This window comes from Leuresthes tenuis, unplaced genomic scaffold (assembly GCF_036924035.1).
Source record: "Leuresthes tenuis unplaced genomic scaffold, fLeuTen1.0.hap1 SCAF_15, whole genome shotgun sequence".
NCBI lineage: Eukaryota > Metazoa > Chordata > Actinopteri > Atheriniformes > Atherinopsidae > Leuresthes > Leuresthes tenuis.
This window is the reverse complement of record NW_027325369.1, coordinates 31,835,297-31,852,691: the sequence shown is the minus strand read 5'-3', so window position 1 is coordinate 31,852,691 and position 17,395 is coordinate 31,835,297. Positions and strand designations below refer to the sequence as shown.

Here is a 17,395-nt window from a genome sequence, read left to right as displayed (position 1 = left end):
TGAAGTTGATTGTTTTATCTGAAATTGGTGTAATTTAGCCAGCTGATAGAGGATCGGTTTGTCTTTAGTGTTTGAGAGTGTTGCTGTTTCCAACTTGACCACTAGAGGGCGTCTCACCAACCAATGGCATCTTAAATGGAGGAGAAACCTTCGCACTTAAGAAACATTGTTATTGGTATTAATGGTTGGGATAAATGAGCCACGCAGCCCTGGGATTTAACAGTAGACTCCCAGACTTTGCTCACCTGTACTGGATTTAATGGTCTCCTTCCCTGCAGTCTGACCCACCAAGTCGTACTGGTTGAGTCTGGATCCGTCGGCCGCCACATCCACCGACTGGGAGGCGTTTCTCGTCCAGATGTAAGTGACCTCGGTCTTGGTATAAGCATCTGGTTTAGTTAGAAATGAAACACAGATTGAGCACACACTCTGTTGTTTAATAACAGACTTTGTACTCGCTGACATGTGTTTGATCAGGATTCATCTTCAAATTAACTCTGAACCAAACACGCGATTTAAAACCTGACTATGATCAAACGCTGCTATTTTATCTCAGTTTCTGTTCAATAAATAATGACTCAGTGTGATATGTCAGCTGTTGTTGTTCATGTGAGGCTGGATTTACCTGATTTTAAAGGGGAACTCCTGTATTTTTAAACCTGGACCTTATTTCTGGCATGAAATACGTTCATCTACTCACCGAGAACAGTTTGGTGAAAGTCGGCGTCCTTCGGAAGATATTTAGATAACTGGAGATCCATATAACGGAGTGAACGGGGCTTAGAGGATGCAGCCTCTAAATAAGGCATTATCTGTCTTTATTTCACCAATACTTTAAGAAGAATGAATGAATGAACGTGTGCTATAGCTCTGTTAGCTCATAGCTGCTGTTAGCTCATAGCTGCTGTTATGTGGCTACTTGCAGCTATAGGAGAGCTAACGGAGGGATTTCTACACAGGCACTCTACTGGGACCACTTCATCCAGTACAAATCTGAGCTGTAGTTTGTTGGTGTCCTCACTCAGCCTGGACCTTTCTGTCTGTTCAAATTTAACATCCAGATATGCAACATTAGACAAATCATTCAGTGTTGTTATTGGCGGCTATCGGGGGGCTTATAGAGGGCTTTCTACACTCTTGATGACGTCATCGACGCCCCCCCCCTGCAGCACAGCTCATCCACTCCGGTAAGAACGTCCATCTTACTCAAAGTCATCGTTCACATTGTCTAAATCTGATAAATATCCTGCCATGTTGCACAAAACTATCAGCAGCAAACTCTGTGTGAAGTTAGCCGACTGTCACAGAGCACGGAGTGAATGAGCTGTGCTGCAGGGGGGCGTGTGGATGAAGTGGTCCCAGCAGAGTGCCTGTGTAGAAATCCCTCCGTTAGCTCTCCTATAGCTGCAAGTAGCCACATAACAGCAGCTATGAGCTAACAGAGCTATAGCACACGTTCATTCATTCATTCTTCTTAAAGTATTGGTGAAATAAAGACAGATAATGCCTTATTTAGAGGCTGCATCCTCTAAGCCCCGTTCACTCCGTTATATGGATCTCCAGTTATCTAAATATCTTCTGAAGGACGCCGAATTTCACCAAACTGTTCTCTGTGAGTAGATGAACGTATTTCATGCCAGAAATGAGGTTTAAAAATACCGGAGTTCCCCTTTAACAGCTGTTTCGGACCTGATGTGTAAAACCTTTGTTTTACACGTGACTGGAGACGGATCGACAGTGTTCCAGTTTTTATTTAAAAGTGAACAGGCAGATAAAGTGAGACTCTTACAGCTGCCAAACTTCAGGGGACATGAATGTGAGTCCATGGGGAAGTCCTCCAGGTGCATGGGACACTCGGCTTGAACTGTTAACCTGAGAGGAAACACATTCAAATCCAATTCATTTGGAAATCTTTCAACAGTCATTACTCTACATTTTAACTTAATGTCGGGCTTAAAGAAAACTCTGATATCAGATGCTGTTTTAATGGACACAAACTGCTTCACGCCACCGTTATGAACACCAACAAAAACCCACAGATGAGATTTAAGAGCCAGTGAAGTCATGGTTTTCCTTCTTTCTGAAGGCCCAGCATGTTGGGGTGAGTGAGGAAGGACTAAAGCCAGAAGGGGAACATTGAGCGTGATGGGAATTTAAAGGGGAAGGCTTCCTGTGAGCTCACTGCTCGTAAAATCTGTCCCTGAGTCAGTGAAGGAAGGTGGAGGGATACTCCACAACCTTCTGGACTGCTGTCGGACTTTTACTACGAGGAGATGAAGAAATGAGTGACTTTGCCCTCTTAGAACCGGAGTTGTATTGAGAAACCGAAGCACCCCTCTGACTCTGCCGATGTCACGTGGGTTGCCATGGCGACGCTTAGCCCGTCCTTCTGTTGAAACCAACTAACGCTAAAAAAAGTTTTTCGTTGTTTGAATATGTTTTGATTCTCTTCGCTTCCAGTTTTTCCTCCAAAGGCATCGAAGGAAACGGATGAGACCTTAAATGGTCGCCTTCTTTCAAGCTAACGCCTCCTCATCCACACAGACGAGCAAAGGTAGCGCCTCACCTTACGTCCACCGTCACTGGTCCAAGTCTGAGCAAATTCAGTCCAAATGAAGACGAAGTAACCCTGTCACTCATATAGCAGAACAAAGATGAAAGAAAATTTGTGCTAAAGTAAAAAATGGGCTCATTTGGAGGGATTTAGCTTTTTTTTTGGTAACTATTTGGTGCCATTTGTGCTCAAGGTTTCACCCAAAGTTTATTTAACAATGACTTTCCATCCATCCAGCTCACAGATCACATGTAGACTCCCACGATCCCTCAGTAACTCTGAGGGTAAAGATCTGGTCCAGTACTGGGATCGAACCAACAATCATCTGGCACAAAAGATCTTTCCTCTGGGGAATTTGTTCAGTTAGTTGTCAAAAGAAAGAAAATCTGCCAGATATGGAAATGTTCTGTGCTGTCGGATGAGTTAATTGATCAGTTTAGAGACTCGAGGAACTCATCTGTAGAGATAAATCCCTCACTCTGAGGTAACAAAAACACGTAGCTTCCTTATCTTCACAGGGTTCTACACAGATGGAAACAGTGATTAATGTTATATTGCATTTCTGCCAGAGGATCCCCTAAATCCTCCACACTGCAGGCTTTATACTCCAGGGAGGAACCATACAAACACTAAGAGCCACAGTAATCTGAGGAAGGCTATGAATGGTGATGAGAACCCCTGCAGCACACCGCTGAGGTGAAGGAAACGCTCGTGATGTGTGAGGCTACCTCATGGTGTAGAGCAGCGTTCCGTCCTCCATGATCCTCAGCAGCTTGTTGGGCATCGTCATGTTGTGGGCCACAGATTTCTTCCCGTTGTGGAAGAAGGTGTCGGGGGTCCAGATCTTACTGGCCATCAGGTTGTTGAGAGGCAGGATGTTCATTGGTCCGTGAAACTTCAGCCGCTCGTCCTTCCAGCTCTGCCGGAAGAAGACGTCCACGGTGTACTCCTGATGGGACACGGAGCTGTGTAATCAATCTGTTTGATTAGGTTTTATCTTCACATTCAGGGCGTCAGGAATCATTTCCAACCAAACATGCTCGACCCGCTAAGAAACAAGCATCAACTCCATCCTTTTTTAAGTAGTTTCTGCCCAGATTACATCATAATTTAAGCTCATTTCTCTCTATAGAATAAATACTCTTATCTTTACACCCTTTTGGATGACAGATAATGAAAGTTAGTTCTCCTACATCCTCAGAACCCTTCTGTTCTTTGTGTTTTAGGTGTTTCTTTTCTCCAGATCAACATGTCATCAGATTCTGCAGATATCACTGACTGATATGAGCTGTGGCCCCCAAACTGTTCTCCAGGGGCCCCTTTCTGTCATGAGAAAAAGGTAAAAACACTCAGAAACGTCTGAAAATGACCTGAACGCAACTGAAAGCAGGAGTTAATTTTATAGTGGAGGCATAATACTGAAGTATGCTTCTTTTTTTTTGTTTTTTACCCCCCAAAATATCCTCCTCAGATCAAATGAAAAGCTGAATAACTTCCTGATAATAAAGAAAAGCTGAGCAATAATGACACGCTTTCTTTATCTTTGACAGTCACAGTTAAACCAAAGCGTTAATTCCTCTGCTTTTTACACCAGGCAGCTCTTTGCTGGGATGTGAGACGAGCTTTAGTTGACTTGTTTTCTTTGAGTTTACGATGAAAAGCCTCAAAGTAAAAGTCGTAACATGTTTCAGTTTCGTACCGTCAGATATTTCAGGGATTTAATGAACTGGATTTGATTGGATTATGATTAATTGGACTGTTTTGTATCTTTGAAAAGACTTGAGATGACATTTGTTGTAAATTGATGTTGTATAAATAAACTTGAACTGAATTGAATAACCAGTTTGTAAATTTCTCATGTTTATGACGAGCAAAATTAAGCAAATTACAGTCGAGTATCGTCTTTTCCTCGGATGCTTTCATTGACATTGTTGGGAAACTTTGTGGGATTATGGAAAGATGATGGAGGAAATACTTCAGATGTGGTTCTGCAGCACTGAAACTACATAAATATTCGACTTTAGAAGCTTTGGTCCAATGAAATCTGATCATATGTGTTGTTTTCACACAATACGTTATAATATAAAGTATTAATGTCAAAGTTGGTGATTAAAGGAAAAGAAAAAGGCACAAAAAGGTCAAAGAAAGATGATTATTTATTCCATTTTTTTCCATTTCCCCCCCAATCAAAAACCTTGCAGACATGCCCCTGGTTCTGCTGCCAAAGAACACGATCCGAGATGATTTAAATGGTTTCGGTTTGCTTTTCACGCTCTGATCTTCATCGGGCTCGTCCTTCCTGTCCAGTTGTGCCCTCGGTCTCAGATGGAGCTTTTTTATTTGCGGTTTGGCCCAATGTGACACCTGTCCCGGATCAGACCCGTCCGTCAGCCTCAGATCCGGCTGCCGCCTGAGGCGAGTGTCAGCCGCAGTTTGCATCAAAATCACAGCCCTTTCCCCCATCTGAGAGGAAGCGTTTCTCCATCGTTGCTGGAGGAACCAGGAGCTGTGAATCTTTAGGCTCTGGGAATAACCACAAATAGATCATTTAATATTCCAATAATACGAGGCAAAAGCCACAACTCTTCAGTGCAGGCGCACAGTCCAAAGACAGGCCAGGGGATGTGGGTCACTGGACAGATGTTTGTAACTGGCCTCCTTTCTGGAGGCCGAACCTTCTGAGATAAACGGCCTTCGTGGTGTGAAGTAAATACGACTAAATTAAGACTCCCACTGGGAACTGACAGCCTGCTGGTGGGAACTCATGAAACTAATCACCGAACCACTTACTGTAACATTTGTTGGTCAGAACCAACTCTTTTTCTCCACTGGAATCGGTGAATAATCTCAATATTCATCAAAATAATCTGGATAAACTCAGTTTTAAGGCTGAAAAATTCTCTGGTGTTGCTTTAAGTTTCTGTTTTTTTGAGACACAAAGAAGAAAAGCGCTGAGCTGCAGCCTCACATGCACTCGACTCCCCGTTCACGTCATTATAAATATTGATATGCACGGCGGAGATCTCGGGGTACTCCACCACTGACGAGGGAAAACATGTTCTTTCATCTTCTCTGATCACACAAACAAGAAATCTTCTGTTGGATCCTCAGAAGCTGAATGTTTTTCATCTTTCTGGTGGGTGCGTTCCCGAGTCTCACGGGACGCCGTACCTCCACCCAACACACCCACCCAGCATCCCCTGCCCACGAAATGTGTCTTTCTGGCATCGTCATCAACACAAACAGAGGAAACCTTCCCCTGAATGCACAGATTTCCTCTCTCTGAGCTTCTGCTTTCACAGAATTTGCACAAACAATCGAGCGGAGAGAAACATCCACAAACAGCCAGGCAGAGCGAGCAGCGGGGGGGGGCATCCAATCCATCAGGAGGAGGTGTGTGTTGGCGTGCACAAGGAATGTGAAAGAATAGACGGTGGAGTGCAATTATCTGCTGCAGTTTTGATGGAGACATGGCATGTATTAAATATGAGACCATCTCTCTTCTTCCTTCCTTTTCAGGGGCTCAGAACCACTTCCATCGTTGTGGCACTTTAATATTTGAGGAGCGCCAGGTGGGGCTGGAGAATGGGTCGAGACGAGGCTTTTAAGGCTGCAAGGAGCATGTGTTTCTGTGCGTGATGTCACAGAACTGGATGTTGATGTTTAACTGTGAGCATGTAACAGTCTGGAAAGAGAGTCGTGACTTTAACCACGGCAGAAAGAAAGATTTCAAGCAAGATTTCCTTCATTGATTTACATCCATTTTTACATTTCATGTCTGCAAAACGTTCTAAAAAAAGCTGGAACATTAAATCTAAAATAACAATGATGATGATGTTATTTCCAACAGGTGATAATAACCAGGATCTGGTCCTGAAGCAGCCTCCATGAAGGCAAAGATGTTCAGAGGAGCTCCAGTTTGTGTTTAAAACAAAGTTCCTCAGAGAAAGACTGGAAGGGATCTGCATATTTCTGCCTCTACAGAGCAGAATATCATTAAAGCATTCAGGGAATCTGGAGGAGTTTCAGTGGAAAGGACGAGGGAGCGAGCCTAAGCTGGACCCCGTGACCTCTGACCCCTCAGACGCTGCATCAAGAACCGTCATTCATCAGCAGCTGATAGAAGCACCTGGACAAGGGATTACTGTGGAAACCTTTGTCAAGCACCACAATACAGAGTTCCATTCACAAGCTTTACTGTGCAGGAAAGAAGCCTGATGCTAACCTCGTCCACTTCTCTGGGCTCGGAGGCGTCTGGGATGGACCGTCACACGGTGGAAACGTGTGCTGTGGTCAGACCCATCAGTATTCCACATCTTTGTTGGAAGAAATGGAGCAAAGAGCAAAAGCAGCATCCAGCCTGCTGTCAGCAGCCAGTCCCTGCAGCCAGGCTCTGTGATGGTATGGGGTTGGATCAGGGGGCAAAGCTCATTTCCACTTCTGTGACGGCAGCATTAATGCAGAAAAGCTCACTGAGATTTTACAGCAACATATGCTGCCTTCAAGGCCACATCTTTTCCAGGGACGTCCCAGCACTGTTCAAGCAGACCATGGAAAACCACATTCTGCCACATTCCAAAGGCCTGGCTGAGGAAGAAGAGGTACGGGTGCTGGACTGGCTGCCTGCAGTCCTGACCTGTCCCCAGCAGAGAAACAACCACCCCCCCGCACTGCTGCACACCTTAAGACCTGTTTAAGGAAGAATGGGACAAAATAACAGCTGGAACTCTGCATCACCTGGTTTCCTCAGAGTCAGAACGTCTTTAAGTGTTGGCAGAAGGAAGCTGACTTTATGGGATGAGAAAAAGCATTAATTAATGAATTAATGGAAGAATGACACACTCTGGGTCGTCCTTCCGTGAAAAAGCAGCTGAAGTTGGATCTCTGTTTAGTTGCATCTGTGCTGTGGGTTCAGTGGGTTTTATAGCTAATACATGATAATGATCATCCATATTTTAATATGTAATAGATCACCAGCTTCGAACCACAGCTGGATGGAAGCGGATGATCAGATATCATTTTTAATAACACTGTCTGACCCTTGCCATGTCATCGCTCTGCTGATTGGACTGGCTGGGTTTCCAATGGCAACAGGACAAGCAGTGCTGGCAGGTCTGTCTCTTTCTGGGAGATTTTATCAGCTGAATGTATGTAACCGCACTCAAACTGGCCCAGGAAGGCAGGATCCTCTTGGTTCTGCGGCAGATTTCTGGACAAAAAGCATCTCACGAAGTGTACGAAGCCCCGTTTTACAGAGACGATCAATAGTGTTTGGACTAGGCTGCCATTTCTCTCTTTTTCACAGCTCTGTGACACGATGCTGTCACCAGATTCATCCCCATAAGAACACAAAGTGAGTTTTACTTCAGCTGTCATCAGCTCTCTGAAAGAATATTAAACCACAGTTTATTGAACTTTTTTCAGACTCGTGCTGCTGAAACAGCCAAAACAGCCAGATTATCTGCTTATCTGTGGCAGGGGATGAAAAAACCTTCTTTCTTGACATTTGACTTTCCCCTCAAAGTATTTAAACTTTATTCTTTAAATGAAAAGTGACCTCAGTGAGCCTAAAACTCGTCTGTGGACTTCGCAGAAGAAAGAAGAGAATAACTCCAGCATTTGTAGTAAATCAGGAGGCAAATCGGTGGTTTAACGAGTCAAACTACAGCTTTCTCTGGCAGAGGAAAGTCAGCGTGGAGCGGCAGTCGCCGTGGGAACCACAGCGATGGACCGCTATCTGCCCGGCAGAAACGAGGTGGACTTGTAGCGTCTCTTCAGCTAAACGGCTGGAACAGTTTCTAATTAGTTTAGTTCTAAAGATCTAATATCTGTCGATGGGTGAAATCTGCAGAGCCCGTCCTCTCCGGTACTTTAGATTAGATCAAGATAACGGTAAATGTGTGTCTGTGGTGGAAGACTTGCCATGTCTGTGTCCGACACCGGCCCAAAGCTCGTCACGTAGATGTCCGTCTTCACTTCTGTGACTCGGTCTGTGAGGAAAACAAGGTCAGGTATGAAAAGAGCACCTCAGGAGGCTGAGTCCCTCTGGAGCAAAGATGGGAAGAGGTTCAGCCACCTGAGGAGAGCTTTATCTACAAACTGTGGAGCAATTTTAGACAAATCATCCTCAGACTTTGAATCTTCCATCTCCTCGCAGCTCGTGGCATTTGTTAAAGTGAGAATTAGTGTCTGTAAAATAACGAGGAAGGAAAACAGTAAGAAAAATTTTAAATACAAAGATAATAAATGTTTAATTGTCTTAAATTTTCCACGCGATTTGAGATTTTTTTATTTAATGTCTTGACATAATCTTTATATTCCCACTTCCCAAAGTTACATTTTTCCTTTTTACATCTTAATACAACAACAAACCCCTTTGAGTGCCTTTCATAAGACAGAAGTGCACGTGTGCGCTCGTGCGTGTGCATGAAAACAAACAATCAGGGACCCACTTTTAGAAAAACATCTGCTGGGGCCCTCTGGAGCTCACAGACTCCACAGGGGGCCTTTAATTGATCGCAGGTCCGGCTGCTGCCAGAGTTGGGCTGTAATTATCTGACGTGTCACAGCTCCAGATGGAGTTTTTCTGCTAAAATACATCTTTACTTGTCAGAAAGGTGCGATTTATTTTAAAGTTCTGCTGAAAGCAGGGAAAAAGCTTCCCTTTAGTCAGGCAGACACATTAATGTGGTTTTATTTTCAATCCATTTGACTTTCTCAGTGTTAGTCGTGATGTTTCACCTCGTGTGGCGGTTTCGGGCGTCTCCAGCCCCCGTCCTCAGTGTTAGTCGTGATGTTTCCCCGCGTGTGGCGGTTTCGGGCGTCTCCAGCCCCCGTGCTCAGGGTTAGTCGTGATGTTTCGCCTCGTGTGGCGGTTTCGGGCGTCTCCAGCCCCCGTGCTCAGTGTTAGTCGTGATGTTTCGGGCGTCTCCAGCCCCCGTGCTCAGTGTTGGTCGTGATGTTTCCCCTCGTGTGGCGGTTTCGGGCGTCTCCAGCCCCCGTCCTCAGTGTTAGTCGAGATGTTTCACCTCGTGTGGCGGTTTCGGGCGTCTCCAGCCCCCGTGCTCAGCGTTAGTCGTGATGTTTCCCCTCGTGTGGCGGTTTCGGGCGTCTCCAGCCCCCGTGCTCAGCGTTAGTCGTGATGTTTCCCCTCGTGTGGCGGTTTCGGGCGTCTCCAGCCCCCGTGCTCAGCGTTAGTCGTGATGTTTCGGGCGTCTCCAGCCCCCGTGCTCAGTGTTAGTCGTGATGTTTCACCTCGTGTGGCGGTTTCGGGCGTCTCCAGCCCCCGTGCTCAGCGTTAGTCGTGATGTTTCGGGCGTCTCCAGCCCCCGTGCTCAGTGTTAGTCGTGATGTTTCCCTTTGTGTGGCGGTTTCGGGCGTCTCCAGCCCCCGTGCTCAGCGTTAGTCGTGATGTTTCGGGCGTCTCCAGCCCCCGTGCTCAGTGTTGGTCGTGATGTTTCCCCTCGTGTGGCGGTTTCGGGCGTCTCCAGCCCCCGTGCTCAGTGTTAGTCGTGATGTTTCACCTCGTGTGGCGGTTTCGGGCGTCTCCAGCCCCCGTGCTCAGTGTTAGTCGTGATGTTTCAGGCGTCTCCAGCCCCCGTGCTCAGTGTTAGTCGTGATGTTTCGGGCGTCTCCAGCCCCCGTGCCGGTAAATCAAACATCCCGTTCGTGTTTTACCACTTTGTTGTTTGAACAGACGCAGAAAGAACGGGATTCGTCCACTTCAACATGACTTTCTACTAAATGAAGAGCAGCCACGGCAAGGGCGTAACCGTGGTTTAGACATTGGGGGGGTCCAAGAAAAACAAAATTGTTGAGTGCATTATCTACAATTCTTTATTTATATATGAAGAATTGGACATTTAGAACATAGTTTAGAGGACTTCATTGACCATGTAAGTTCACATCTAAAGGAATAGTGTAATTTCTCCGAGACAGTGACTGCCCCCCCACTTTGTTTTGGTTAGTTGCTTACTGTTTACTGACCTTAAACACACCTACCAATTACAATTATGCTCTTCCAGTAGTTCTGTAGCAAATAGGACAGCTTCCAATGGAAAACGACCAAATACCCAAAGCATGTTTATGGAAATATTTTAATAAGGACAACTAATGATGTAACAAATTACAGACTTTTCCTTTAACAAAAAATGTGCTGAGGACTTTTAGGTCCAGGTTCATTTCTATTGTGTCAATGTCTCAAAATATGCATTAACAATGAAAAGTCCAATAGTCTATTATTTTTGTTTTAACTTCTTTTATTTTGAAAGGGGGCGGAAGTTTATTTTGTTGATTCTGTGTTGGACTTCCTGTTCTGGTACAATCTGCTCTGTTGAGCAGCGGCTCCGTCAAAAGTAGAAGTCCAACGTAAAGATAAGGAGAGCCGCTGCTGAGACGGCGGCGCGCCCGGTGGGTCACTCTCATTGGTTGTTAGCATCACCAACGGCGACCGCGGCGCAGCCGTTACGTTCCCATGGTAACACACGGAAATAAACTGAAAATAAATAAGACATAGCAAGAGACCGAGCCCTTGACAGGGTTCATAAAAGGAGAACATGCATTTTACATATTTTCTTCTGTATATTGGGGGGGACAGGTTGGTATTTTCTCAATATTGGAGGCGACTCCTCTCCTTTACAGTGAAGACAACCCATCATGCCGCAGCGTGTAGGTCATTTATTAAAGAAAAACCTTAAAATGCTCACACGGGATTATTTATCCTCCAACGTTTAGGTTAGATTAGTCTTTACAGTCACTTCAGAGAGTAAAAAAAGGCCCAAAACGACTGAAAACGTCCCCGTTATGAACCTGTGTGTCGTGGTTTGTGGATTTTCTTTTTTTGTTGACCTAGAGTCAAAATGACTCTAAAATCTGTATGTTTTCTGCTGCTCAGTTAGTTCGGCAGGGACCTGAGAGCTTGAATAAGGGCCACGACACATTTCACCTCATCCCAAAGGCTTCTTCCCTTCCAAACCAGCCGGTGGGGAACATCAGCAACTCTCGCTGAGCATCAGTCCGTGTGATGTGGAGACTTCAGCCTTGTTGTCTGGGGAAACCTCACTTTTGTAGATGAGTGCACTTGAAATGCAGTGCAAATGGATTCGAGTTTTATTTCTGTCATTTTCAGTCCTGAGGTGAGTCACTGAGACCCTGAAAAGATTAATCTTTTCATGTGAAAGAGCACTAAATCAAAATGGAGGTCGCACTGATCTGGCTGCTTATATTTATGAATGATAAAGTAGCTTCTGTGTGTTTGAAATGCATCAAAATCATTATCAACCTTTAACGGAGAGGTACATTTACTTCAACATCACCCGCCAGCGTGCTGAAAAATAAAGCAGCGGGGGGGATTAGGCTGCCTCCGTGCATCATGCGTAAAATCACATTTTCTTGGTGACCTCTATTGTGCAGCCAACAATTCCCCCCCATCCATGTTTTCCTGTCTGCCTGCTTTGATGTTGGGTCCAACCAAGAGAAACCATCCAGGCTGAACCCGCTCAATCATCTCACTGATGGCTTTCCACCTGCTGCAGTGAACGTGCACGTCATCCCTCGTGCATGTGTGTCCTCGCTGCATAAAAGAGTTTCAACTTCCATCAGCTGAAAATGACACAAAATGTTTAACCGCAGGCGCAATTTTCCCAAACATGCAGTTTCCAGAGAGCTTTGTTCACATGAAGGCTGACAGAAGCATAAAGACATCTTTCTGACAGTCTCTCACAGAAGTGCAAAGCAGGAACAAAAGTCTGCTCACAGGAAGGCCGTCCTCAGAAAAATTACATTTTCCTCCAAATGTAACGAAACCCACTGGCAGCATTGTTCTGCTTCTGTTGTCAGTGTTCAAATATTAGATCTTTTTTGGTTTCTGGAGCTTATTTTTGACACTAAATAACTGGAGATGCCTGACAGAAGCATGTTGGTATGACTGCAGGACAACAAACAGTCTGTAAATGAATTTAAAGTTTAAAGGTGAGAAATTATCCCTTCTTCCTGTTCCTGGGAGCAGATATCAGGGTGTCCCCATAAACTCAACCCTGGTATTTATTTAGTTCCCCTTTGTGTGAAAGTTCCTCATTTAACGAGCCGTTCTGATTTTCATTTCTAAAGTACGTTGCTCCTTAAGTTGGCTCCGCCTCCTGTGCTAAGCCCCGCCCACTCACATCCACCCTGCTGGACGGATGAAGCCAGCTTCTGGTGGAAATGTTCTGCTGTCAGCTGCACTGAGGAGCATGCATCTTCCATCCAGCAGCAGCCTCAGAGGATATCAGAGCCCAGTGGATAAACTATATCTGAGGCTAATGTTCCAGCAGAGTTAGCTAAAGACTGTGAATGTGCAGCAGCCACTTTTCATCCCACTGTTTTAACAACTTGGTCCAGTTCAACGCTGGACTGAAGGAACTGAGCCACAAAGAGGATCAGTTCCAACTCTCAGAGCCTGAACTTCAGAGCAGGGAAATGGAAGCATCTGAGAAATAACTCCTCATGGTTTATTTACTGATTTATTTCCTCCTTTAGCAGCAGCTAACGCTAACAGCTTAGCTAATGGAGATGGCGTACACCAACTTCTAAGGAGTTACTGCTGTTCCTTTCTGAAAGATGAACATTATTGTTCCCACATTACTTTGTTACACAAACAGACCGTTAAAGGGGAACTCCGGTATTTTTAAACCTTGAGCTTATTTCTGGCATGAAACACGTTCATCTGCTCACTGAGAACAGTTTGGTGAAAGTCGGCATCCTTCTGAAGATATTTAGATTCCTCGAGATCCATATAACGGAGTGAACGGGGCTTAGAGGATGCAGCCTCTAAATAAGGCTTTATCTGTCTTTATTTCACCAATACTTTAAGAAGAATGAATGAATGAACGTGTGCTATAGCTCTGTTAGCTCATAGCTGCTGTTATGTGGCTACTTACAGCTATAAGAGAGCTAACGGAGGGATTTCTACACAGGCACTCTACTGGGACCACTTCATCCACACGCCCCCCTGCAGCACAGCTCATTCACTCCGGTAAGAACGTCCATCTTACTCAAAGTCATCGTTCACGTCGTCAAAATCTGATAAATATCCTGCCATGTTGCACAAAACTATCAGCAGCAAACTGTGTGTGAAGTTAGCCGACTGTCACAGAGCACGGAGTGAATAAACTGTGCTGCAGGGGGGCGTGTGGATGAAGTGGTCCCAGTAGAGTGCCTGTGTAGAAATCCCTCCGTTAGCTCTCCTATAGCTGCAAGTAGCCACATAACAGCAGCTATGAGCTAACAGAGCTATAGCACACGTTCATTCATTCATTCTTCTTAAAGTATTGGTGAAATAAAGACAGATAATGCCTTATTTAGAGGCTGCATCCTCTAAGCTCCGTTATATGGATCTCCAGTTATCTAAATATCTTCTGAAGGACGCCGACTTTCACCAAACTGTTCTCAGTGAGCAGATGAACAAATTTCATGCCAGAAATAAGGTCCAGGTTTAAAAATACCGGAGTTCCCCTTTAACAGAGAGGGCTGTTCTTAAACCAACAGGTATTTTGTCCAAAGTCTGTCTCAAACATCTCAATAAGACCTCAGAAAATTGAATCAACTTGAATAAAAAAAGGGCTAAATATGTCACCTATAAATATGCATCAGGTGGGGCCCTCTGGTGACTGAAAGGCCCCGAGCAGCTGTTTAAGTCACTCATGCCCTGGGCGCGCTTTGAGCCATCCTTGTTAACCATAATTAATGTGACAACGGGGTTCTCATCCAGAATCGGCAGCATGACAAATATATCCATATGAATATTTATTTACCCAAGAATTCAGTGAATATTTGAGGCTTATGGTTGATTTCCTCGTTGTTCTGCCAGAACAGCCCTGATCCACCAAGGAATGGACTCCTCTGAAGGTCTGCTGTGGTATCTGGTACCAGGTGGAACATTTTCTACCTGCCTTTCCTCCTCTGGAGAATAAACGTCAGAATATTTCTGCCTCTGCTGCCTTGATTTCCCTTTTTGATGCCCTCCCGGTTGAATGAAAGATCCTCGTCTTACCTCCCAGACCCGGTCTCAGTCTGTTGTCGTATCCATCCAGAAGACTGTCGAGGATCTTGGTGAACGTCGCGATGTCTTTGGAGTTCTGCGTTGAGTTTGAATCTGCCATCGATCTAAAGAAGAGACAAACATGTGATTAGAAAGAGGACAGAGGGCTCTAACCTGCCACTAAAACAGGCTTTAACTACGAATAAGAACACTTTATTTCCTTTTATCAGCAGTTTTATGTTGTAAATCAAGTGAAAGTTCATTTTTAATAAATGTCAATATTCAAACTGAGACCTTGTGAGCTTTGAGGTGTCAAACTAAACTAAATACACCCCATATTTTAAACATTTAACAGTTTTACTGAGAAAATTAAGTATTGGATGTATGAAGCGTGTCTTGATAAACGAAACTGTACTTAATTATATAATTTACTGACAAATCAAACACTTTAACAGCATCAAACATGGATCTAAACCCAGAATCTGAGGCAGAAACAGAGTTTTTTATCAGTTCTCAGCAGCTTTAAAGTGAATATCTGGTCTGAGCTCCTTTATTCTCCAACACAGCCTAAACCCTCTGAGACAAGCTTTCTGTCATTTCTTTAAGGAGTCTTCAGGAATAGTTCTCCAGGCTTCTTGAAGGACATCCCAAAGCTCTTCTTTGGATGTGGGCTGCCTTTTGTTCCGTTCTCTGTCAGATGATCCCACACTGCTTCAATAATGTTGAGGTCCGGGCTCTGGGGAGGATTCATCCCTCCATAAGACCTGTTGCCACTGATTTTCAGTCCACTTCTTGTGTCATTTGGCACAGCTCAGCCTTTTCTCCCTGTTTCCCTTCCTTAAGAACGGCTTCTTGACAGCCACCCTTCCATGGAGACCATTTCTGATGAGGCTTGGGCCAACAGTAGATGGATCAGCTGAAGGTCCAGATGCATCTCTCAGGTCCTGTCAGGTCACAGCTGGATTTTTTCCTCTTTCTTAAGGACATCACTTTCAGATCCTGTTCATCTGCTGGAGATAGTTTTTTAGGCCTGACACTTCTTCTTTTGTCCTCCACTTGTCCAGTTTCCTCAAATGTTTTAAGGACACACTGCACACCATGCTGAGATATGCCAAGTTTTCAGCTAATAGCTCTTTGGGAATCACCTTGTTGCTGCAGAAATCCTATTTTCTGTCTGTCAAACTGTGTTTTCTTTGCTGTTTTTCATAGATGCAACTAAAGAAATGGGAACAAATTCTTCAGAAAGAGAACTGTTGATGAAGACCACTTTATAGACGTTAGAAAGAAATAAGGCTGGATCAGGACTTTCAGACATGACTAAACTAAACTATAATAAAACCAGCTGAAAAATAATAACCCATGGATAAACCAAGTAAACTGCTTCGGAAACTGAGGAAGCCGCCATGCCCAAAATGTCAAAGGTCTAATGAAGAGTTTACACTGTTAGAATGAGGCGGACTGTCTCTTTGCTCTGCCGATGTGACTGAAAATGTAATGTGACACGTCCTGCATCCACTGACATTTCACCTGCTGAAAGGGCAACTATTCACAGCCTGTTTTACCCGCTGATAATCTGAATGTTAATGTACAGCGAGGCACTGTGAAGCACCGAGACACATTATATGAGCTGAACACTTTTAAACAGCGTGTTTGACGCCAGTTCTATCAGACAATGTGCTTTTTATTCAGATAAAATTGCATTTTTGTGGCGTTAAAAATCTTTCGACACTTGATGATATTTTCATTTTGATCAATTCTGTTATTTTTTTAAATTTTCAATTGTTATTTTTCAGACAAAGTTGATATTTATCGCAATGCCTTGGCTTATGTGGAAGGAAACAACCAGTCTGACTGGTTTGAAAGGTGCGTGTTCAGCTCTGAGCTGTCAGGAAATCATCTGTGAATCACATCACTGGAAGACAACGAGCAGGTATCTGTGCGCGCGTGCGGGCGCTCGGGTGATATTTTAATGCATCTTTTTTTTTTTTTTTTTAACAGAAACATTGAGGTAAAAACAAACTCACCGCGTGTGCCACAGCGCGATGAAGCAGACCAGCACGGGCAGGGGACGCGAGCTCCGGTGTTCCTTCATGGTTGAAACCTGAAAACAAGACGGTAAAGCTTCAGAGCGCATTCACAGTCCTTACATCCACCCGACACACCGCTTTATGTTCGCACGTGCTGGCTCCAAACAGACGCTGCCTACCTGAAACCCGACAGGTGTTTCCGCTGTTGCCAAGAGAGACGGAGCGCAGCCTGACCGCCGCGGAGGAGAGAGTCTGTGGCCGGAATCAGAGGGATGGAGGCTCTCACTGTCCGTCCATGCTGCCACGCTCTCCCCAAGCAAGACAAAGCCGAAGCTGAGAGCGGCACCCCGCTGAGGAGGCAGAGGACTCCGCGTGCGGCTCCTGCTGAGAAGCTGCGCTGCTCATCCGCGCGCACGACTGCGCGCGATCAATTTCAGCCGCTCAAGTTGCATTAAGCATGTGGAATAACGTGAATCTGCAGCGGAATCAATGTCGCTCAGTTGATTTGGTGTGATGATGAGGAGGAGATGAGCTTCTTCCGACTGTGGTGATAAAAAAAAAGCGCGCCAGCTGACTCCAACCACAGGTGTGCACGCTCCGCGGCCAAGTGTGTGAACACAACATTCATATGGTTATAAAGCACAAATGCCTCGGCACAACCAAACTGAATGGTCAAAGTAGGCATTTTTATATTTAAGGTGTTTTGACTGATTCAGAACTTTAAATCCTAACACACAGGAACACATTCCACCTTAAAAAGAGCCGGAAGCCGCTGGCTCCCTTCGTTGCTCAGTGGAT

The 17,395-nt window shown here is 44.8% G+C and overlaps 1 protein-coding gene across 1 annotated transcript in view; it reads right to left on the bottom strand.

Moving 5' to 3' along the window:
• gabra2a (gamma-aminobutyric acid type A receptor subunit alpha2a) overlaps positions 1–17,177 on the bottom strand; it is a 34,844-nt gene extending 17,667 nt beyond the window's left edge. Inside the window, exons 1-7 of the mRNA XM_072365524.1 lie at positions 16,777–17,177; positions 16,595–16,671; positions 14,583–14,695; positions 8,477–8,544; positions 3,283–3,503; positions 1,790–1,872; positions 246–389 (exon numbers count right to left, since the gene is read on the bottom strand). Coding sequence (XP_072221625.1) covers positions 246–389; positions 1,790–1,872; positions 3,283–3,503; positions 8,477–8,544; positions 14,583–14,695; positions 16,595–16,662 — 697 coding nt within the window. The 5' untranslated portion in view covers positions 16,663–16,671; positions 16,777–17,177. The remainder of the gene's footprint in view (positions 1–245; positions 390–1,789; positions 1,873–3,282; positions 3,504–8,476; positions 8,545–14,582; positions 14,696–16,594; positions 16,672–16,776) is intronic.
• Between the last annotated feature and the right edge of the window lie 218 nt (positions 17,178–17,395).